Source organism: Mastomys coucha, unplaced genomic scaffold, assembly GCF_008632895.1.
Source record: "Mastomys coucha isolate ucsf_1 unplaced genomic scaffold, UCSF_Mcou_1 pScaffold14, whole genome shotgun sequence".
NCBI lineage: Eukaryota > Metazoa > Chordata > Mammalia > Rodentia > Muridae > Mastomys > Mastomys coucha.
In genome coordinates, this window is record NW_022196896.1 from 39223474 (window position 1) to 39247597 (window position 24124).

Genomic DNA, 24124 nt, shown 5'->3' on the forward strand with positions numbered 1-24124 from the left:
ATTGTTAATGAAGAAACATCAATATCCAAGTACAGTGTCACATGAAAATAGTTCTAAGTGCCTAACCTCTTAGCTACACATGCACGCACACATGCGTGCTTGTTCTTGGTTTAGAAGTTGGGTGTTGAACCTTTAAAACAATCTGGAAACTTGAAACAGCCCCAACTCTGAGATCTTGCTGAGTCCCTACCGGCTCCAGCCCCGCCTCCCTATCTGCTGACCTCTCTCCCCAGCTCTGCTCCTGTTCTCTTCTGGCTCATTCTATTACTTGGGACATTGGGATTAAATTTTTGTAAAGACTGACATTTCCTGTATATCATCACTAAAGAGTTAGAGAAATTATCTCTGAAAACTGTGTCACTGTACAAGAACCAGACTCCTGTTAAGAAAAAAGGCTCTTTCAGCTTCTCAATAGTTCATGGCTGTAAGACAATTCTTTGCAGGAAACAACAAAAACTTCCATCTCGTGACATAGTTTATGAACAATGTTTGCAAATTGAGTATGGGTTTCTAAAAGCTGTTATGAATTAGAACTCTGAAATGTGATCATGAAAACACATTAAAACCTACAGATAAAGAAAAACAAAACCCTGGCTGGAGAGAGATGGCTCAGCAGGTAAGAGCACTGACTGCTCTTCCAGAGGCCTTGAGTTCAAGTCCCAGCAACCATATGGTGGCTCACAACCATCTATAATGGGGTCTGATGCCTTCTTCTGGTGTGTCTAATAACAGCTACAGTATATTCATATAAATAAAAATAAATAAATCAGCCAGGCAGTGGTGGCGTACGCCTTTAATCCCAGCACTTGGGAGGCAGAGGCAGGTGGATTTCGGAGTTCGAGGCCAGCTTGGTCTACAGAGTGAGTTCCAGGACAGCCAGGGATACACAGAGAAACCCTGTCTCGAACCACGCCCCCCTTTCCCCCCAAAAAAATAAAAAAGAAAGAAAGAAAGAAAGGAAGAAAGAGAAAACCCCTTATACATCTAGGGCATGATGGTACATGTTGGTAACTTGAATATTTCCATGGCTAGGCAGGTGTGAGTTTTAAAGCAGCCTGGGCTTCAAAGTAAAAACCTACTTAAAAAACAAAGACAAATTCCAACCAAAGAGAACTCAGTTCACCCCACCAAAACCAAACCAAACCAAAAAACCAAAAACCAAAACCAATCAAACCAAACTAAACCAAAACCCACCAATATCACTAACCAACAAACCCCAACAACAAAAACCAGAAAGCCTTAGAGATAGGCTTCAAAACATGGCTGATGGAAGCAATCAGAGTGAAGTCAGCAACTTATTCTGACCCTGATGAATGACTCCTCTACTCCCAAGTTGTACCATACATAGGTAGCCAGTGTCAGGGAAATTAATTTGAGGTTTAGGTCAACATGTGGAGGACAGAGGTGAGAACCCTGCCAGGAAGTCTAATGTAACCCCGTCTAAGACAGTAGTAGACAAGTTATTTCTGTTTTCTTTTTGTTACTAGGCAAGGTCTAGTGATTGCTACACTGAAACCTCTTTTAAAAAAAATCCAGTAATTATCGGCAAGCTTCCTGTTCCTGGTACTGTTTAAGCACAGACATTTTCAATCTTATAGCTAGCCTCATTGATTAGGTTACCAGTATAAAGCTAAATGTCAAAACTGTATTTAAGTCTTGGCATATAAATGTTTTTTTAAAGTATCTTTAGTATGTATTTGTTGTACACTGAAGGATTTCATTGAGTATAACACACATTGATCATGCTTACGACTTACCTTCTTCTAGCTCCTTCTCCTTTCCAAACTTTTAACTTTCATGCCACAACTGATGTCTATATAGTTAGATATTCATACATGTAAGTAGATGTACACGAAAGAAACCTTGTGGTAGTTATCTTTGAGTCATGGTAATGTCATCTCCTTGTTCTTTTGTATCAAAATGTTAAAGAAAAATGTTATACTTTTTTTTTTTTTACATTATTATTATACATAAGTACACTGTAGCTGTCTTCTGACACACCAGAAGAGGGCATCAGATCTCATTATGGGTGGTTGTGAGCCACCATGTGGTTGCTGGGATTTGAACTCAGGACCTCTGGAAGAGCAGTCAGTGCTCTTACCTGCAGAACCATCTCGCCAGCCGAAAAATGTTATACTTATCTGTGTGTGTCTACATCTCAAGGTGTGTGTGTATATGCATTGTGTGCATAGGTAAGAAGGCACCACTCAGGAATAGGAGGAATGGGTTCTGTACATCCATCGTGTGTGGTCCTGTGGCTCAAACTCAGGTCAGAAAACTTGACATCGAACTCTATTATAGATGAGTCATCTCACTGGCTGTTGTGTTCATGTGAGAAACCTCAAGCAGCCTGTCAGTGCTCTTAGCAGGGTGACTCAACATAGTACCCATGGGGCTGAAATTGTGTTACTAAATACAAATTTTTGATGTATAATGTTGAAGTAAGGCCCTGGTTCTTCCTCCCAGTCTCATACTCCCAGAAATAAGACTTGGACTCAGGACATACTTATAAATACATTGTCATATGGCTAGGTTCTACTCTGATTAGGTATAACTTAGAATATCCCATTTATTCTAGCCTACATTCTGCCACATGGCTGGTTACCTGTGCTCAGGTACCATGCTTACATCTGGTCACATCTTTCAGGCAAAGCTCCCTATGTCTTAGTATGTTCCTGCATCTTTGGTACAGGAAGGCACTCTGCAGGTTACCAAGAAAACCATAAACATCAAGGCAGCCACAAACCCTTAGATTGACAGTGTCCTGCCTGCAAGATATGATATGGCAATAGTGGCACAAAGCTTGTGGGAGTGACCAACTAACTTCTGATTTGACTTAAGGCCCACTTCACAAGATGGAACCCATACATGATATTGCTTGGGTGACCAAGAACTAGAGACTAGATAGTCTAGGAATCTGTGGTAAAAACCCAAATACCACTGGTCTAAAAAAGAAACAAAACATAGTGACAACATGATTCCTAATGACAGGGCCTGCACAGATCCTCTGTATATATATTATGGCTTCCAGTTTAGTGTTTTCACGGGACTCCTGAGTATATGCAAGAGTGGGCCTCTGATTCTTATACCTTCTCTTGGGCTCTTCTGTTTGTGTTGTCCAACTTCAATGTGATTTTTAAAAGAAATCTTATACTTTGCCATGTTTGGTTATCTCTTAGAAGCCTGTTCTTTTCTAATGAGAGGCAGAAAAAGAGTGGATCTGGATGGTAAAGGAGGTACGGAGGAACTGAAAGGAGTAAGGCAAGGGGAAACCATAATCAGGATGTGAGAAAAGAATGTATTTTTCCATATAAGAATGTAAAAAAACCAAGGTTGTACGAGCTCTCTGTGGTTCCCTGCTACCATCACAGACTCTGGCTCTTAAACTTTTTTTTTGAGTTGCCTTGGTCATGATGTTTTGTTGGTGCAAGAGAAGAAGCGGTTGGAGGACAACTTGTGAAACTGACTCACTGCCTTATGTGGGTCCATCTCAGTTGGCCAGACCTTTACCACTGAGCCATCTCACTGGCCTCTTAAGTCCCTTTGAAAGGTTTCCTTTTACAGTTTGTTTCTTCAAATAATTCTGTGTCTGCAGGCCCATCCTCCTGCCTATTTAAAACCACATGGTTCTACTCCATTTCTTCTCCATGGCTTCTCATGCAGCCTTTACCGGTCTCTACAGTGCTCTTAGAGAAGACAATGCTGTACATTTCTGCTGTTCAGATGTCTCAGTGCTGCCAGGATCGGCTCCGTGGGGCCCTGGGGCAGAGCTACTCTTGTTCCACCTCTTGTGTACCCCCTGGGTACTTTCCAAGTGCAACTGGACAATCTGAAGTCTGACAGAAACACACTTCACTGTTGTACCCCTTCGCAGTAATAGTGACCACCCTCCCAGTCCCTCTTTTCTGGCTAGACCTATTGTCCTTCAAGTTGACCTGCAGGCCTACCTTACTAATCCCTCTAGAACAAGAATTCTTCCCCGAGAGTTCCCTGCCACAGTCTCTCTCCAGAGCAGCTTACTTTTAGCCTTCACTAAGCTCTGACCAGATGCTGGCACGCCTAGCCTGCTAACGGAGCTCTAGAAAGTGCTCTTGCCCTTAGTCAGGGAAAGGCACTCAGTGAATATTTGAACTGCTAGATACTGCATGCTTGGTTGTCTCTAGTAAGTTTTTGTGGTTTTCAGGAAAATAAAGCATGATAGGTCTTGGTGTTATTTCATAGGGATATAAAAATGTTAACCCAGGAGTGATATTGTGAGCCTGTAATGCCTGCATTGGAGAGGCTGACTGAGCTGTGAGTTTGAGGCCAACCTGGGCTACATAGTGAGACTCAGGCCAGTCAGGGCTCTGCAGTCAGATGCTATTTTATTTTAAGTTAAATTACATTTTTACTAATAGACTGTCAAGAGAAGGTACAAGAAAAAGTGAAAAGTTTGTGACCATGGTGTGATTAAATGCTAAGATTCTTTGCTTACTTTGATAGGCAGGATTTGAACACAATAGGTCTAGGAAGTCTTTTTCCTCCCATAAACAAGAGCACCAAAGGCAACCCCACCCACAGAACCACAGAGGACAACTCCATGTGATAGTTTTATTACAGTGCTAGTACTCAGGACATCACACAGCACCTTAGTCTTCTAATCTGAGTTTTGGTAACTGGGTTAAAAGTGTTACTTGAGCTTCTTTTCCTTCCACATACCAGCCTTGAGGAAAAGTACTCAGTGGTAACTAAGCAACGTTAATTTGATTAAACAGTTTATCCTTAATAACCTGAGACATCAGTCCATGGATGGCTTCTATGGTGGTTTTACAGCTGGAAAGAAGAAACACACAATGTTACAAACCGAAAGCTGCTTCTAGCATGTTCCTCCCATCACGCTCATTCCCGACTGCTCAAGAGTGACTCCATTCTACTCACACTCTTCAAATCACACCATTTTTTCCCCTTGATTTTCTGCTTTGCCTGTTATGTGTCTTATTAAACTAGCCCCTTCATAAAATAACTATGTTAACTTTTATAAAATTCATAACTTAATTTTGCTACTCTGACTTTGGGAAAAATTCTGTTTTGAGGGCAACTAAAACTACACATTCATTATGAATCTGTAAGTATTATTCAAAAATTATATACTAATTCCTGAAGCATACTAAAAAATATTATTACTGGGGCTGGTGAGATGGCTCAGTTGGGCCACCTGAGTTCGGTCCATGAGGTAGAAGGAGAACAGACCCCACAAGCTATCTTGTGAACTCCATATGCTGGAAGTGCACATACAGAAACAAACACACAGCACATGCATGCCACACATATATGTAAAAGAATTTTTAAATTCTGTTATTCTTCAGAATAACCTAAAAATTTTTTTTAAAGGATTCTGTTTTTTGAAATAATTGTAAATATCCTCTAGAGAGTTTAAAGGCAGGTCACTGGTGAAGGAGTTTTCAGAAATGATAAAAATGACAAAGCTCCATCACTATAAGAAAAGTTAACTTTTTCTTACAGTAAACAGGAAGATGTTTTCTATTTTCACTACTATCCTTTATTGCCCTACTTTTTTTTTTTTTTTTTTTGTAAATAAAAGTGAAGAAATCCTCTGAGGAAAAAGAAAACAATAAAATGAACAAAAACCAATATGAAGACCCAATCCACGTGCCATGCTCAGCACTGAAAGCGAATATAGATAAAACATCAATTCTAGACAAAAAGGTAGGTAAAACAATCGACTCACTTGGGCCATTCTACTTTCTGAAAGCCAATGAGATGTTTGTTTCTTGTTTTGGTTGTGGTGCTAAGGATGGAAGCAGAGCCCTGTGCGTGGTGCTAGGGATGGAAGCAGAGCCCTGTGCATGGCAGGGGATGGAAGCAGAGCCCTGTGCGTGGCAGGGGATGGAAGCAGAGCCCTGTGCGTGGTGCTAGGGATGGAAGCAGAGCCCTGTGCGTGGTGCTAGGGATGGAAGCAGAGCCCTGTGCGTGGCAGGTGAGAGCGAGCTCCGCCTCACCCCAGAAGTCTCTGTACCGGAAGATGACTCCGGCTATCAAGATACATTCCTCCACCTTTCTTCCTATGGAACAATTTGTTTCTCCCCCACTTTTAAAAAAATGCTCAAAGACAATTTTATTGGAGTTTAAGAGAAAAACATACTATAGGTGGAAATCCTGGCATGTGCCAGGAGGAGATGGAGGAAAGTCATTTGTTTCAAGTTTGGCAAGGAATAGAAACAGACGGCTTATGAAAAGAGGGAAAACATCACCGCCATGAGTGGAAATGGGCTGGCGGGCCAAAGAAAGAGCCAGCCCCTAAAGCCTTACGCAACAATGTTGAAGCTGATAGGAACGGGTCAGCTTTCAGCGGTCCAAATGTTCTCTCTTCCTCCTGCCTATATTATATTGAAACTCAAGTTTTTGTAGCAGTAAATCTTAGTTTTTAAATCCCGTTTGGTATATGCATCAGAAGGCCACATCTAAGTTATCAGAGATCACATCCCAAGGAAATACTTAGGAAGTAAGACATGGGATAATAAAGTACTGCAGAAAGAGTAATTGTAGCCCAAAGAGCTAAGAGAGAAAATCTAATCCATGATACTCTGGAATCTGAAATTTGGCAAATTAAAGAAATCTTAATTTAATCTTAATCCCCCAGCCTTTGTAAGCCTCCCCCATCCCCATCCCTGCTAAAAAGATCAGGGACCAACTTTCCTTGTATACCTGTGGCTAAACTGGTAAAGGGTGACGTGGCATTTTCTATGATATTCCTAGATCTGTGAGTTGAACTTTCTCTTTTGCCTAACGTCCCCTAAAATTTCAAAGTGTGAATTTAAAATTTACATGTGACTTTTTAAAAGCGCCAAACAAATAATATTCAGACATCAAACTAAGGTGTACTAAAGTATACCATAAGCAATCAGAATCTACTATCGGTAAATTCTGAGACAGTCAGGGCAGGGGCCCTGCACATGCAGCCTTACCTGTCTCTAGTAGCTTTGGCAAGTTTGTCTTCTGACTTGCGGTCATGTGTTTCTAAGCCCAACATGAAACTGCCACGTCCCAGCTGGGCTTCCGACTGCTCTAACTTCTCAGACAAATCAAACACCTGGCCTGTGGTATAGTCTGCATTCTGTGGAGAAAGTAGGGCTGTGTCATTGTACTACACAAGGTTACCATAAAAAATAAAAACTGTTTTCCTCCACAGCTGAGAGTGCTTTCAGGGACCATGTACATATAAACAGGTCCTCCACTACAGTTGTTCTGCTAGTTCCCCAACTTGGTCTTACTCTCCTGTACAGCTGGAACTACAGGTATATACACATTCTGTACACATATGCACGTGCACGCACATACACACACATACACACACACACACACACACACACACACACAAAATTTTTTGAGACAGGGTTTCACTATGTAGTCCCAGTTGGCCTGGAGCTTGCTATATAGGCCAGGCTGGCCTTGAACTTAAAGAGATCTGCCTGCCTCTGCCTTCTGAGTGCTAGGAATAAAGACATGTGCTATCATGTCTGGGTAAAAATGCACTGATTTTTATGCAAATTAACATTTTATTTATAAATAAGACCCATGTACAGATGGAATAGATAGACTGTGAAGAATTTAGGTCAGAGCTGTAAAAACTGTTCCTAAATACATTAATTCAACTGTAGATTTTTTTAAAAATAATTTCAAGATTGAATGTGGAATTTTCTCCTTTGTTTAAATTAAGTATTTGCTATCATGAAGGCTTTGAGGAAAGTCCGTGTGAGTAAAGGGACTAGCCTGCTGGAGGTGAGCTGGGAACCTGAACCATGCCTCCTGACCTCTTCTGAAAGTAGAAGAGGGCAACAGTCATTGCCACCTTACAGCGGTTCTGAAAATAAAATGAGCCATGTGTGTAAAGCTCTTAGGACGGTCCGAGACACCTTAGAAAGGTTGCTAGTATCTAGTAGTACGTATTAGAGTACTGCTCTTTGCCCTTGTTTACACCTACATTTGAGAATACTATTATGCAGACACTTTTCTTTAATATTACATATTAGATATTTTACAAATTGAAAAATATTAAAGGTTTAATACATACTTTTTTTAAAAGATTTATTTATTTATTATATGTAAATACACTGTAGCTGTCTTCAGACGCACCAGAATAAGCCGTCAGATCTCATTACAAGTGGTTGTGAGCCACCATGTGGTTGCTGGGATTTGAACTCATGACCTTCCGAAGAGCAGTCAGTGCTCTTCCCCGCTGAGCCATCTCACCAGCCCCTAATACATACATTTAACAGCCTATCTCCCTATATCTGTGTCAACTGTGGTGCTGGAGCTTACATCTATAGTCTGCACAAGCACATTCTACCACCAGATTGAATCCCCAGGTTTAACTATTCTTTTTTTTTTTTTTTATTTTTTTTGGTTTTTTCGAGACAGGGTATCTCTGTGTAGCCCTGGCTGTCCTGGAACTCAGAAATCCGCCTGCCTCTGCCTCCCAAGTGCTAGGATTAAAGGCGTGTTGCCACCACCACAACTATTCTTATTTTATTTGTTTTGAGACAAAGTATCAAATAGCTTAGGCTCTCACTCACTAAGTAGCTATGATAGATTACAAGTGTATACCCCTATGCCTTGCTAATTGTAATATTTTAAAAAGGTTGTTGCATTGTTTTTTTAACTTTTAGGCTTAAAAAAACCACTTTATAATCTTTGAAATGCAGACACAAGAAGACAAGTTGTAATCTTAAACATTTCTTTTGGTTTTTTTCCCGAGACAGGTTTCTCTGTGTAGCCTAGGCTATCCTGGAACTTGATCTGTAGACTAGGCTGGTCAAGAACTCAGAGATCTGCCTGCCTCTGACTCCCCAGCGCTGGGATTAAAGGCATGTGCTGCTACTACCACCCAACTAAAATTTTTTTACTTAATTGCATTTATTTATTTATTCTCTCTGTATGTTTTTGTGTATGTATGTGCCACAGCATACATGTGGTCAGAGGAAAATCTGCAGGAGTCAATTCTCTCATTCTACCAAATGGATTCTAAGGATAACATGTCACCAAACTTTGTGGTGAGTGCCTTAACTTACTGAGCCATTTGTTCTGTAGATTTATAGCTCTAGCAACTCTAAGTGTAATCTCAGCTATAGTGTGAATTCTGGACCAGTCATGACTATACATAAGGCAAGGCCTTGTCGCAGGCTGGTGAGGCAGCTCAGCCGGTGAAGGTATTTGAGACTTGGGAAGAATTACAATGCTGGAACAGGACAGGCAGTCATAGGGCCGAGTAGGTCCTCTGCCTGCTTCTATTGCTGTTGTCCTAGCATATTCTTTCCTTGCCACCAGGTGTCACTTCTGACTGAAAATATACTTGTCTCTAAGGCAACATACACTTGGCCACTTTGCAGTGCTTGGCACATGGGATCATGGGATACATAATATTTGCTATTGTGATTGTGCTTCTCCTTTATTTTCATTTAAAAAAGATGGTCCTATGTGGCTCAGGCTGGCCTCAAGCTTATTGTGTGCTAAGTAAGACCTGGAACTCCCAATTCTCTTGACGAAACTTCTCAAGTCCCAAAGACTGGCATTACAGATAGGTGCCCAACTTGCTCTTTTTAATGCTGCTACTTCTAATAAGTAGAACACAAACCGTGTCAAAGTTTCATTTAAGACATTAATAAACAGGCTCAAGTGAGTCCTTTCAAGAATATAATGCCTCAGACAAAACGCTAGCAATCATTATCAAGGCAGGCGGTTTTCAGTTGTAGTATATGTAGTGAAACATCTAGTGCCACTGCCACCAATTTACACCACAGAAAGGCCTAGCCACTACAGCTGGATGTGATGGCACATGCCTACAATCTTAGCACTACGAGGGTGGATACAAAATTTCAGGGCCATCCCTGGCTATGTAGCAAACTATAAGGCTAGTCTGGAGCAGAGGGGACAGACCACGTCTGAAGGTCACCAAGGACTAGTAGCAGTCTCAGATTTTTCAAACCCCATTTATTTCAAATTATACTGTATTACATGAAGTAGACTTTTTTTTTATCAGAAAGTAAAAACAACAATAAAATTGCTAAGTTCTAAATATAAAACTATTAAATATATATCCATTATTATTAATAATAACAATAACATTAGATTTTGATGATGTATTGGGAACTATTGAGTTAATGCTTTTCTTTGTTTGGGATTTGTAATGATCTTCAGATTTCTTTCAGGACCTCTTTCTACATCTTAGTCCCCATGACCCTGAAACAGCTGTTCCTACTCAAGCCCAGCAGCAAGCCCTTTGCCTCGGCCTAAGCACTCACCAAATTCTTAAGCCATGGCCCACCACAGCACATCTTAAGGACGAGCATGCAACCTAAGCAAAGCCTATCAAGCACAGAGACACTGCCTGAGAATATGCAGGGACGTGCATGTTGATTTTTGTCTGCTGAACACCATGAGATGAGAAGCTAGAGCTGCCATGTGCTTTCCTGTGAAGCCTGAATGTGAAGCATGCAGAGCTCAGAGACAGCGGTGGCACTGCACAGCATTTCCTGAAGGAGAACCTGCACTTGCTTGAGGAACATTTTGGTTTCCTTTGTTTGGTATCCTGTCATTTCTAACTAGACTGCTGGGTCTCAGTTTACCTGACACTGTGAGCCTTTAATACAGTCTACATGCTGTGGTGACCCCCACCCATAAATTATTTCATTGCTACTTTATAACTGTAATTTTGCTATTGTTATGAATTGTAATGCAAATATCTGATACATGATTCCTGTGAGGGTCTTGACCCCCTGGGCTAGAGCGTCAGAGACCTACCTGTTATCTGAGGCAACAAAAACAGTCTTCCTATATGAACCTCTTTAAGGCCCAAGCACATCTCCCTATATTTGGAGTGCCTAGCATCCTCATCTAGCTCGGGAGAGAACCTTGCTCCAGCCTTGAAATTATGCCTTTCTTTGAAATGAATTTCAAATATCAAACAGTTTTTGTAGCTTGGCTATAAATGAAAGTAGTCAGGTATAATAGCACTTGCCTGTGATCCCTACACTCAGGCCCCTGAAGCCAGGGCCAGGAAGACGGCTCAGCGTGTGAAGGAGCTTGCTGCTCAGACTGACGACCTGAGTTTGATCACTGGGGTCTATCCACAAGGAGAGAACTGACACTGCTGAGCTGGCCTTTGGCCTTCATGTTTGAGCTGAGCATGCGTCAACTTAGGCTTCAGAGTCAAACACAATTCAAAGGAGACAAGTTCAGTACTTACAGTAAGCAAGCTAGAGGAGCTCAGAGTATTCACCCAGTACTTATTCCACAGAAGCTCAAGGAGTTTACGATCCAGAGAGGATTTGAAATAGGAGACTTCTAAGGCATAGTATCTACAAGACAAGAGCATACGTTTGGCAGGTGAAAAAAGTGCAGTTATACTGGACAGAAGTTTTCCCAACACTTCAGCAAAATTATGTTTTATAGTCATATAGTTGAACAACAGCTAAATATAGTGTTTCCTTTGTCTTTAAGTGGTATGGCTCTAAATCTGTCTACTAGCCTTTCTTGTTTTATATACATATTTTTTTTTGCTTTTATAGTGCCCCAAATTTTCGAAGAAGTTAGTGGCAATTGGAATTCCTAAATGACATGTGATTATCGACCTGTTACTAAGCTTACCAATTCTCTCTAACAACAGGCTGAGCTAAATGAGCTGAGGTACTGAGTTCAATTCCCAGCAACCACAAGGTGGCTTTCAGATGGTGTCTGTAATGGGACCTGATGCCCTCTTCAGGTGTATCTGGAGACAGCTACAGTGTACCCATATAAGTAAGAATAAATAAATCTTTAAAAAATAAAAAGGAACTTGTTGATCTATAATATAGGGGTGGTGGCTCCTTTATATGTACACTGTCGCATCAGTAGGACAGTCAGTGCTCTCAATCACTGAGCCATCTCTCCAGCCTGATAACAAGTTCTTTTCTTTTCTTTTCTTTTCTTTTTTTGGTTTTTTGAGACAGGGTTTCTCTGTATAGCCCTGGCTGTCCTGAAACTCATTCTGTAGACCAGGCTGGCCTTGAACTCAGAAATCTGCCTGCCTCTGCCTCTGCCTCCTAAGTGCTGGGATTAAAGGTGTGTGCCACCACTGCCTGGCCAATAACAAGTTCTTAAGAGAAGAACTCAACTGGTCATTTGGAGCTCAAACTGTCTGAGAAGCTCCAATGTAATGCTTGTAAAAGTCTTTAATGGGCTGGTGAGGTGGCTCAGCCAGTAATAGTAATAGCATTTGCTGTGCAAAGTCTGGAGACCCGAGTTGGACCTCAGTAACTCCAGTAAAGACATAAAGGTAGAAAGAAAGATCGGATCTCATAGAAGTTGTCCTGCTGTCTGTCTTCATACCTGTGCCATGGCATACACACATACATAAAAGTACATCCTTTGGGTGTAAAATTAGCAAGAGCAGAGTTATGTGAGGAAAACACAGAAAGCTATGTTGTGGTCTCATTTGTGGAAAGAACTTATTTTATTAAAAGCTAAGAAATGTAACCTTTATCCTCTAGTTTCTTGGGACTCATAGAAGGTATCGGTGCAGAGCAGTGATACAGGAGAGGAGAGATTCAGAAATCAGCTGTGGTAGTACATCTGGGTGTTAAGAGAAACTGAGGATGGGTATCCAGAAAGGGAAGCCCATGGAGCAGGCAGACAAGAAGAGAAAAAGGCTCCATCACTGGGGCCACTTCCCTCAGGCCAAGTTGAAGATAAAGAAAGGTGGGCACAATGTGGTTCTTGATCAAGGTTCAGCAGTGAGGATAAGAAATTGACTTTAGAGGCTGGCAAGATGGCTCAGTGGTTGAGAGCACTGGCTGCTCTTCCAGAGGGCCCGGGTTCAATTCCCAGCACCCAACATGGCAACTCACACTTGCCTGTAACTACAGTTCCAGAGCATCCAACACCCTTGCACAGATGTACATATATGCAGGCAAAACCAATGCGCATGGAATAAAAATAAATAAATGCTGAAAAAAATGCTGACATCGGAATGAAGTGAAGGCCTTTGAAGATATATGTGCATGTCAAGCCAGGTGAAGGTGGCTCATCCCAGCACCTGGGAAGCCAAAGCAGGCAGATGGATCTCTGAGGTTGAAGCCTCCCTGGTCTACAGAGTGTGTTCCAGGACAGACAGGTCTACAGAGAAACCCTAGCTCAAAAAAGAAGACACACATGAGGACAAGAGGGGCATTTCTTTAAGCATTGCCTTTATCTTTAGTGCTATACCTATGTTCTGATTTACTGTGTGTTCAATGGACAAGCAAGCAGAACGAGAGGTCTAATGAGTGCTGTTCTGTGGATCTGGTGTCTTCCAAAGGCCATGTTTTGAGCACTTGAGCCACAGAGACAATGGAGGTGGATGAAACTTTAGGCAGTGGGACCCAGTGGAAGGAAGTGAGGCGATTAGGCACACCAGCTTCCTGAAAGGCTCATTAACTGGCTCCACTTCCCAGCCACCATAAAGTGAGAACCTTTCATTTTAACATGCTCTCACTGTGATGTAGAATTAGAAACAATTGGACCAAAACTGACTGAAGCCTGAAACTCAAAACTGAGGAAATAAAACTTTCATTCTTGGAAATGATCCCAGGTATTCTGCCACAGTAATGGAAAACTAACATGAAGCTGCATAGAAGTAAGAGTAGAGTCCAGTCCTGAGACTATGTCCTGACGATTCCCAGAACCCACACGATCAAAGAAAGGAACTGACTCTTGTATATTTTCTTCTGACCATGGTAAATGAGCCCACAGACTTGTATACATGCGTACAAATAAACAATGCTATAGTTATTACTCAAACCTCAGTATTTATTATTATACACAAAGCAGACATTTAGGAAGGTATGCATGAGGTGGGGCTCAACTTTAGGAGTGAAAGGTTAATGCAGGTATTGAGACTTTAAAGTTCTGACATTAAAGGAATCATGTTTCTATGTTGTTAGTGATTCTGTTTATACAGAATTCTTTTGGAACACATCTTTATTATGCACAAAGGCCTGACTGTGCTACAAGTTCATTCCACGTAACCTGAGTGTTAATAAAGCTAAGACTCATAAATAAGGAGCTGTGTGTACTCAGGAGGTCGAAAAATCAGTTCAAGACCAGCCCTGCTATATGAAAACCTGTCTAAGACAGTAATAGGCAGGTATGTGGGTGTGGTGGCACGCCCCTTTAACTCTAGCACTCAGGAGGCAGAGGCAGACAGATCTCTGGGAGTTAGAGGCCAGCATGGTCTACAGAGTGAATTCCAGGGCTAGAGAGACCCTGTCTCAAAAAACTAAAACCAAACCAAACCAACCAAAATTTCAGAAGGTTGGGGGGATGTAGGTTAGTAATGGGGTGCTACAGCATGCACAAGGTTCTGGGTTCAAAGCCTGGCATTCACTACAAGGACAAACAAAACATTTATTTTATTTTCTATCTAGGTCTAACTGCTTAACACATCAAAGATGCTACTGCTGAAGACCTCACTGGTTTGTTACAGGATGCAGTGGTTTGAATTAGAATGGCCCCATAGGTTCATATATTTGAATACTTAGTCCCCAGTTGGTGGACCAGCTTGCAAAGGATTAGAAGGTGCAGCAGTGTTGGAGAAGGCATGTCACTGAGAGTGGGTTTTAGGTTCCAAAAGTCCCTACCATTCAGTTAGTCCTCTCTCTATCCCTCTGCCTCTCTTCTGTGGATCAGACATAAGCTCTTAGCTACTGCTTTAGCCCCTTGTCTGCCTGCTGCTCTGCTCTCCATCAAGATCATCATGGACTAGTTCTCTGGAACCATGAGTTGTCACACATTAAATGCTTTCTCTTATAAGCTAACTGGGTTATGGCGTTTTGTCACGGCAATAGAAGGTAACTAAGTCTTACATCACTTGTGCATGGCAGGCAAACCCTGCTGGAGTGGAAGGCAAGGTCTGCGTCCCTTGCACTCAGACATTCTAAAACCTTCCACTTCTCTGCCGCTGTGCCACAGCCAGAGGCCTGACAACCGCTCAGTTACTCACTGTTTGCAGTGCACACCAAAGTCTTCTATTTTATTAAGTGGGATAGTCTGGTACTCAGAAGGTCCTTCATCAGGAGGCTTGTAGCCCTAAACCAGAACAAAGAAAACAGAAAACTAACAATAACAAAAAGCAAAGTTTCTTATGTATGGGACCAAATTCAGGAGAGCCAAGTAGTAGGCACCAATGCTTTAGTACCAGCTGTTAGTTTTCAGGACCAGGGAGGCAGAGCAGAAGGCCCGCTGCTGCTGTGGACTTGTGCTCATATCCATTGTTGACTACAGGCTCCTTTCAGGAAAGGAAACGAGTCTAGCTTGTTTATCTAGTGCTTGTCATGTTGCCACGAGCACACAAATTTTTTTTGGTAAATAAAACCCTATGTTTGGCAAGATTAATATATAACATAAATGTGTTATTGTTTGATATGAGCTATAGCAATTTGCAATTTTGTATTTGAAAATTCTTCTACACTAAAAAAGATATTACACAGGTCTAATAGCTCAGGGATAAAGTAGTTGCCTAGTATACTTTTGCACTGAAAAAAAAAAAGAAATAATAATAATAATAAAAAAAAAACAAATAAAAAGAAGAAAAAAAGCTTGTGTGTGTATAAATGTGAGAAGCTAAATTTGGATTCCAGAAGTCACACAACACAGGCCTGGTTAGTGCACAACTATACTTCCAGTTGTCTATGGTCAGATAAGAAGTGGAGATAGAATCCACAGAAGCCAGCTATACAAACCAGCACGCTTATACTCAGTGAAAAGTAAGAGATCCCGTCTCAAACAAGGTGGAAGGAGAAGACTGACTCCCAGGGGTCTCCTCTGACCTGTAGGCCAGTGCTTGTTCTCATTTGACCTGTAGGCCAGTGCTTGTTCTCATTTGACCTGTAGACCAGTGCCTGTCCTCATCTGACCTGTAGACCAGTGCCTGTACTCACCTGACCTGTAGGCCAGTGCCTGTCCTCACCTGACCTGTAGACCAGTGCCTGTCCTCACCTGACCTGTAGACCAGTGCCTGTCCTCACCTGACCTGTAGACCAGTGCCTGTCCTCACCTGACCTGTAGACCAGTGCCTGTCCTCACCTGACCTGTAGACCAGTGCCTGTCCTCACCTGACCTGTAGACCAGTGCCTGTCCTCACCTGACCTGTAGACCAGTGCCTGTACTCATCTGACCTGTAGGCCAGTGCCTGTACTCATCTGACCTGTAGGCCAGTGCCTGTCCTCATCTGACCTGTAGGCCAGTGCCTGTCCTCATCTGACCTGTAGGCCAGTGCTTGTCCTCATGAACACATCATCCCTGAGATGACACGCATTTGCAATCCTACTACTTCAGACATAAGTAAATTCAAGGCTAATCTCCACTACATGACATTACCCCTTCTTAGCCCCTCCATCCAAATTACCTTTGGATATGTCCTAAAGGCGCCAAGATTCACTTTTCCTGCAGATATTGTTCTGGTTGGGTCAATCTACAAGAGATAGATAGTCAACATAAGCTGTATGCTTCACCGAGTCAACACCAGAAACCGAAAACAAACAAATACAGCACCATATACATGGACACTGATGTAGCAAACAATCTGAAGATAACCAAAATTATTAGAGAAGTTCAATGAAATAGGAATACTTCAGTTAAAATATTGATTAGACTTATTATATCATCAAAGAATATTTTTAAGTCTTATTTACGCTGTGCATGCTACTTGGCAAGGCCACGTCTTCAAAATAAACAAATGAATTAACTGAGAAACTACCCTCCTATACTTGCCCCCTTTAATAGATGAACGACGGTTTGTTTCCTCCTAAAAATCCCAGATTGCATTTAAAACACTCTCGACATAAAAAGAAGACAGGTTCCAGCCATTTCTGCTCCAGTTCTGCCAAGCCTGATTAAATGCCTATGGGACAGAGTGTGGGTGCAGCGAGGGTAAGACTCCCTTGGTAGGCTAACACCAGAGCTTCATTTTTTTACCATGCTATTTTAGTTTTCCAGTATTCTTTCTTTAGCAAATCTTCTTGAAGAACTTAATAAAAGCATCTATGTAAAAATCCATGCACAGATATGTATGTCCGTAACCTTAGCATTGTATGGAAGGAAAGCAAAGAGGAAGGTCTGTAAGCTGGTTAGCCAGCCTAGCCAAAATAAGCCTCCAGTTATTACTTACCACCACGGCTACAAAAGGTTCCTGAAACTGCTGGTTAAGCATCTGTGTACTAACATCAATCCCGGAGAGCCAGCAGCCATAACCAGGGTGGCTATGATACCAACCAATTGCATTCTCAAGGCGGCCAACCTAACACATTAAAGAAAAAAAGCTTGCTTGAGGTATGGTTTAATCTCAGATTAAATCTGTAAATAATACTGTCCTTTACAGGTTTTATGTAGCGTCCAAGAACAGCGTGCAACATATGTTGCTTTGAAGGTAAGGAATTCTGAACAGACAATACATGTGCACAGTGTGAAACTGTCAAGGCACAAGAGCAAGGGTATCCTTCCCTTCTCTGCCTTTTCCCTCCTGTTTCTCAGCCCAGACAGTGTCACGCTAACATCTTATACACCCTCACAGACTCTGTAGATGAACAAACATATCTGCGCAGAGCTGCATACCACATACTATACTTCTGTTTTTAAATTGAAGAGACAATTCTGGAGCTTGTTCCACGTAAGTAAAGACCTAGATAGCTGTTTTTACAAGCTGGCTTACATACTACATAGTTCATTATAGTCCATTAGTAGATACACTCTACTCAGGAATAGTTAACTCCTAAATTTGTTGTTGTTCTTGTTTTTTTTCTTTTTTCTTTGAGGGGTACTGGAGATATTGAACTCAGGGCTTATGAATGCCAAGCATCAACTCTACCACTAACTTAATCTCCAGCCTACATTTATTTATTTTTTTAAACACAACTGACAGTGAAAATGAAAATGTATCTTGGAAGGACCCTCTCCCCCCACCTAATATTATAAATCTCACAAGACTTTTAAAATTTCACATAAAAACTGTTCAATTTAAAATATAGAATTTAATGTGAAAAGGACAATTTTAAGTTCAGAAACCCAGAAGTGATCTTGAGACTCTTAGAGGTTTTTAAATTTAAGAGACAGTATTTTTACCTGTTTGGCATTTTCTATGTATGCAGCCATGTACTCATACGCAGCAGCCTGAGCATTTACTCGGGTTTCGGTGCCCTCTACAGGCAAAGCGAAACTGTCCATGATGATCATGGTCTCACCATCAACTTTCCCGAGCATCAAACCCATCACTTCCAAGTTGCCTCCTGATCTAGCATGCATCACCATTTTCAGTAGAGCCAACGCTGAGATTTTGCAGTATTTAAAGTAGTGGTGACTACAAAACAAAAGTCGCGCTGTTATTTAATGTACAATTTCAGAATACAGTTTTTGTGAAAATAAATAAGTTCTGAAGGGACTGATAGTGATGGAAGGGGAGCTTAGACCGTGGAAGGAAAAAGAAAGCAGTAAGCATGAAGTGCTTGGAAATAACATTCTCGATCATTAGCTCAGCCACTTGGGTAGAAGAGTCTGAAAATTTTAATATACTGTTGAAGTGCAGGAATACTGACAAACTCCATAGGTCTTTTTTCTCAATCAACATGGAATTATTATACCTGATTACCTTCTTAGGCCTACCTTTCTGACCTTAATTTATTGAGTTATTAATTAAATAATTTATTTATTTATTATCTGTGGTACATGTTTATTAGTGTGCCACCAGATGGCATGTGGAGATGACAGGGGCTGTCAGGGGTCCTTCTTTACCTTTTGTTTTGTTTTGGTTCTTTTTTTGTTTTTTTGAGACAGGGTTTCTCTGTGTAGCCATAGCCATCCTGGAACTCACTCTGTAGACCAGGCTGGCCTGGAACTCAGAAATCTGCCTGCCTCTGCCTCCCTAGTGCTGGGATTAAAGGCATGTATTACCACTGCCCAGCGTTTTGTTTTAAGATGGTTTTTCTGTATAGCACTGGCTGTCCAGTAGGCCAGGCTATCCTCGGGACTTGATCACCCACGGCTATCCTCGGGACTTGATCACCCACGTCTGCTGAGATTTAATGTGGGTGTCACCACTCCCAGCTCATTTTCCTCTGTGTTATTACTTCATTCTCTTGAGACAGAGCATCTTACTGAAAGCTGACTGCTTTGGAAAGGTTGGCTGACGAGCTTACAGACCTCTGCTTTCCTTCAATACAATGCTAAAAGGTTACAGACACACATATCCACACATGGGTTTTACACAGGTGCTGGGGATTCAAACTCAGGTCTGCATGCTTAATAGCAAGTATTCTTACCCACTAAGCCAGAGGACTTGATTTCTACAAATGTGGCCCCTGCAATCGACCTGCTTAGGTCTAAATCTTACACTGACACTCCCTAACTGAGAGAGTAAGGCCACTTAATATCTATGCTAGATCACTTATCTATAAATAGGCATTTCAGCTATTAGGATGAAAAGTACACAGTAAGTGCTTTGCTTAGCCCCAGAGACACTAAGATCTAAGGTACTGTTATCAGCCTTATTAATCTGCTTTTAAAGGTATTCTCAAAGTTACTGAGACCATCTTGGAAATCAAGATATAAATTTAAAAACTGGCTTCTCCATCTACTTGGGAAAAAGAAAACGATTACTATGTTCCTATTACATATGGTTCATCCAGAACTTCTTAATAAATTACCTTATCTAATCTTCATGACATCATGAATAGCGATGCCTGACCTTCATCTTACAGGTAAGTTTACATACTTTACCTTCCTAATGCCAGTCAACAGTTTACGTGACAGTTATGAGACTTGATTTTCAGTCTATTGTACCTAAGTTCATTGCTATAGTATGATCGTAAGGTGTGTTTCTGAACGAATTTGCTTATTTTCCTATTTACAGAAAGGGGAAGAAAATACAGTACTGGGTTGTCATGATTATTAAATGACACAAAAATCTTCAGGCCCGTGCCAAGTCCACAGTAAGAACCCAATAAACACTGAAAATAGAGTACTGACAGTTAAAGCCAACTTTTCCAACAGAACAAAACAGCTGAAAACAGCGAGACAGTTTACACAGCAACCTTTTGTAATTTTTTTTCTTCACTCTACTTAACACAATTTGCTCTAAAGAATCGTTTTACTTGTCATCAATCAAAGATACATGGATTTGGCTAGGGAGCAAATAGCCTCTAAGCTCTATTTTATAATTCTTGGCTTAGGTGAATTGTAGTAGGAGGTATTAGGGAACTGGTAAGAGGATTTGGTATGTCTCTAAAGTGCTAAAAAATCATCCCAAGAAGTCATGGCTTTTTAAATTTTTTTTTTTTAAGATCAATGCCCTGCTCATTCGGTTTCTGAAAACAGCCATGCTCTTCAGTTTGGGATCTACTGAAGGCTGAAACAAACTGCAAGTAGCCATTCCAGGCAGAGTGTGTGAGATTTACGAAAATAATCATGTTGAGAAAGTCGCACCCTAAGTCAGCCCTTTACACCCCCTGGAGGCAAGAAACTTTCTAAAAGGGGAATCGAAGCAGGCCCTAGAGGACAGGTAAGGCTCTACTGATAAGGCAGACTAAAGCCACTGTGGCCAATATTCGGTCGACGACCCTCAGAAACCAAGCTCTCCACGCCCTTCATCTCCCACCCCTCGCGGGTCTCTCACAGTCCCGCCATCCCGTCCCTCCCCTGCGTCTCGCCAGGGACCTCCTCACTCCTTAGTCCAGGGTTTCGCCGCCAGGATTTCTTGTTGTTGTTTTTTGTCATATTTGTAGATTTCATCGATACTCTGCGCTTCCTGCATGTTGTTGGCCAGTTCCCAGGTTTTCTGGGCCATACCACTCCCGGAAGCTGCCATGGCCGAGGGACCGGAGAAGCTGTCGCCTCCACAACCAAGATGCAAGTTTATTCTACTGGGCCTCAGCGTGCGGGCTTTGCACCTTCCCCCACCGCGGGTGCACACTCACTAGACTCTCAAGGCAGCCATGACACCTGAGACCGGAGGTGACGTTGGTCCAGACCATTCGCGCGTCGGGGCGCGGCGGCGGCGCAGCGACATAGAAAACGCTTCCTTAGGGACCACTCTGCTCGGCTAAGAATAGTCTTGCGGATGAAACGAGAGTATGCTGGCTCGGAAACCCGTACGTGCGAACAGCGAGGGACGCAAAGTCTCGCTGTGGGAATGGTACAGCCTTTGGCGCCGGAAGGCGGGCTGTTGACCGGCCAGAAAGGAGTCGGCCGTCCCGGCGCGCACTGCGCAGACTCAGATTCCACCATATTGTGTGGGCGTGTGGGAAGAAGCTTAAGTTTGGGGGACTATGTTTGTGTGAGTGTAGGTGCTTCAAACGAAATAAATTGTTTGGGATACTAAATGTCTCTAAAGAAACAGAGGTGTAAGTATCTCCGGATTATTGGTTTTGGAGGGGGAAGATCATGGGACTGACTCTTTTAAGATAATTTGTGGTGTGCAAAGCTTCCGGGGTTTGTGGTTGGCGTTTCGCTTTTGTGTTTTCGCTACTGTTGCGAGGTGACAAGCAAAACTCACCGGTTGCTAAGATGAACTATTGGAGGAGTTTATAGGGTAACATTTTATACAAGTGTTAGGAGCTGTGAAAGCCTTAGGCGCTACTTTTAAAAAAAGGTTTGTCCTAGTGCTCAATCTCGGCAGTCTGTGCCTTCAAGCAGTTAATGTGAAATCTGTTTCAGTCGTATTTTTAGGTTTTCTTCCCTCACATTCTCATCCCCAAATGTCCACTAGACTGTAAGTTGAAGGCATGCATGAAATTTGTGTTTATTTTATTTAATTCTAATATATTTAATTTTTTTCGTAACACGTTTCTTACAGACTTCTCCAGCTTCAATTCATCATCTTTTACCTCCCCCGACCCAGCTTTTCATTCATTCTGTTTTCATTGGCTTAGGTATATATTAGTTGTTAAGCATTGCTTGAAATGCACTTCTAGACATTTCTGCTTTAGAGCACACAGTATTTAGAAAGCACACCTCTTTGATGTCGAAGGCTCTGTAGCTGCTTCATATGGACGTTTTGTTTTTCCCAGTAAGCTTTGTGTTGTATCCATCCCCCACACCCCGTCCCAGATGGGTTTTGCTGTTCTAGAACTCACTGTGTAGTCCTGGCGGTCCTCAAACTCAAGAGATCCGCTTGCCTCTTGAGTGATTAAAGGTGTGGGCTACTACTGCCCGTGTGTATCTTCTTCTTCTTCTTCTTTTTTAAAGATTTATTTATTATTATATGTAAGTACACTGTAGCTGTCTTCAGATACTCCAGAAGAGGGCGTCAGATTTCACTATGGGTGGTTGTGAGCCACCATGTGGTTGCTGGGATTTGAACTCAGGACCTTCAGAAGAGCAGTCATTGCTCTTAACCGCTGAGCCACCTCACCAGCCCCGTGTATCCTCTTCTAATGCAGGTGCTCAGCAGACAAATTAGCTAAAGCCCAAAGAATTGTCAACTCTCCACCACAACTGTTGGTTTTGATTTTGGATTCAGAAGTTGGAGGAAATTGGAATGTAGTGACACCTTCCTTTAACCCAGCAGTTGGGAAGTTGGGGCAGGAGGATGAGTTACAGGAAAGCCTTCCAAAAATAGCTATTTGAGGTTAGCCTGTGCTACAGGAGACCCTGTCTCAAAACGTCAAGTTTCTGGGGCAAACAAAACAGCAAGGACCAAACAAACCAGGACATTGCAACATTCTTTTTCTAATTCCAGTACTTGGGAGGTGGAGAATGGAGAAATCAAGAGCTCGAACTCGGCTTTCTCCTTGGATTATTTGAGACAAAATAACGAAACCAAAAATAAAAGAGCCCTTTTTTTTTTTTTTTATTCCGAGACAGGGTTCCCCTGCGTAGCCCTGGCTGTCCTGGAACTCACTCTGTAGACCAGGCTGGCCTCGAACTCAGAAATCCGCCTGCCTCTGCCTCCCAAGTGCTGGGATTAAAGGCGTGCGCCACCACCACCCGGCCAAAAGAGCCTTCTTAGAGTATAACTTAGGGCACACTAGGGGCATTAGAGTATATTAGTATCTTCAGTTCTTTCTGAGAAGCTTTTCAAGTGGTAACAATACACAGCCACTCGGAACATACAGAGAATAACATGTTAAAATGGTAATGAAAGCCCAGGGCAGAGAGAGTTGACCAGACTGCCTCCTCACGGCCACACTACGTGACGAGACCTTCCAGGACATGGATGGCTGGGATTTAAGCCCGGGAGCGGCCACTTTACCGGAATCCCTGGGCGCAGGAGCGAGTGCACTGTGTGGCCTCCGGGGCTGCAGGGGGCGCGCGCGGCCTCCGCCAGCAGCCCGAGGGGCGGGGCGGGGCCGCGCCTGGCCGTTGGTGGAGGGCGGTCGGGGGCTGGGCCTGGGAGGCGGAGCCCTGAGCGGGCCAGCGGTGGTGTTGGTCCGCACCGGGGTTGGTCGCGTCCCCGGAGCCTGCGACTGTGGAGCCCACCGGGAGCGTGGCTCCTTGCTGGGAGTAAGTCGGTCGGTGGCGGGTGTGGAAGGCTGCGCGAAGAGTCGGCGCCGGGCGCTGGCGCCGTAGCCGGGCGGGGGTTCGAGCCTGCGGGCCGGCCAGACCCTAAAAGCTCCGGGGTGTTGTGGGGGCAGGGTTGGAGGTTCGAGTCGCGAGGCGGTGGCCCGGCTCGGTCCCAGGCGCTGGTCTCGAGGCTGCTGGGCTGCGGGCAGTGCCCTGCACGCGCGCTGCAGACTCCGGGCGCCGGTTGCCTGACAACGCGTTGACGCTTTCAGAGGCGGCTCTGGAGACCTTGGTGGCTCTCCTGCGCCTTCCCTTCCAAGGCGCCTCGCGGTGCTGAGCCTCAGAGTGCTTGCGCCTGGAGGGTTGGTTAATGTTTTACACTTTGCAAGCTAAACTTAATCTTCTCCGTCTGCTGCTTTTTTCTCACTGTGGTTGCTTGATGAGAGAACCTTCTCTCTCTGCCTTTGTATTAATATCTTTGTATGGAATTTGAGTCTGGTTTGAAAGAAATAAATAATTTGTGTATAAATGTGTGTGTGAATGTGTGCATCTTAGTTCTCTCTCCACCTACAGAATCCTGGCTGTCAAACTCGGTCATCAGGCATGGCTGTGTCTTTACGTT

General features: G+C 42.8%; 2 protein-coding genes and 1 long non-coding RNA gene across 16 annotated transcripts in view; 2 read left to right on the forward strand and 1 right to left on the reverse strand.

The window, feature by feature from the left end:
• Window positions 1–4576: 4576 nt before the first annotated feature.
• On the reverse strand, window positions 4577–23366 carry Cops5 (COP9 signalosome subunit 5). 3 transcript variants are annotated; one of them, XM_031366848.1, is made up of 8 exons: window positions 23252–23366; window positions 18130–18364; window positions 17180–17308; window positions 16418–16483; window positions 15014–15099; window positions 11243–11354; window positions 6966–7114; window positions 4577–4812 (listed from the first exon to the last, which is right to left on the reverse strand). In XM_031366848.1, exons 2-8 carry the CDS (start codon window positions 18313–18315, stop codon window positions 4728–4730), a joined length of 813 nt encoding a protein of 270 aa, XP_031222708.1. In that variant the 5' UTR covers window positions 18316–18364; window positions 23252–23366; the 3' UTR covers window positions 4577–4727. The 3 variants fall into 3 exon arrangements, with proteins under 3 accessions (XP_031222708.1, XP_031222707.1, XP_031222706.1); XM_031366847.1 differs by lacking the exon at window positions 23252–23366 and adding an exon at window positions 20976–21214; XM_031366846.1 differs by lacking the exon at window positions 23252–23366 and adding an exon at window positions 20724–21214.
• On the forward strand, window positions 14045–14825 carry LOC116088165. Its single transcript, XR_004117794.1, has 2 exons — window positions 14045–14158; window positions 14439–14825. It is a non-coding gene; the product is annotated as an uncharacterized LOC116088165 (long non-coding RNA).
• Window positions 21274–24124, forward strand: part of Cspp1 (centrosome and spindle pole associated protein 1) — a 96604-nt gene continuing 93753 nt past the window's right edge. For 5 of the 12 annotated variants that reach the window (XM_031366825.1, XM_031366829.1, XM_031366833.1 and 2 more), the window contains exon 1: window positions 23333–23502. The gene's annotated coding sequence lies outside the window, so the exon portion shown is untranslated. Of the gene's footprint in view, window positions 21402–23332; window positions 23503–24124 lie in introns of those variants that run through there. The other 7 variants (XM_031366830.1, XM_031366834.1, XM_031366827.1 and 4 more) reach the window with 3 other exon arrangements.

Bases quoted from the DNA above. Each gene is read 5' to 3' on its own strand.
- Cops5 (XM_031366846.1), bottom strand. From the start codon at position 20,866: ATGGCAGCTTCCGGGAGTGGTATGGCCCAGAAAACCTGGGAACTGGCC. The intron at 18,365-20,723 runs GTGAGGAGGTCC...TTTGTTTTGTAG, and splicing joins GCGAAACCCTGGACTAAGGA to TCACCACTACTTTAAATACT. The intron at 7,115-11,242 runs GTAAGTACTGAA...CTTTCTCCACAG, and splicing joins GCTCCTCTAGCTTGCTTACT to AATGCAGACTATACCACAGG.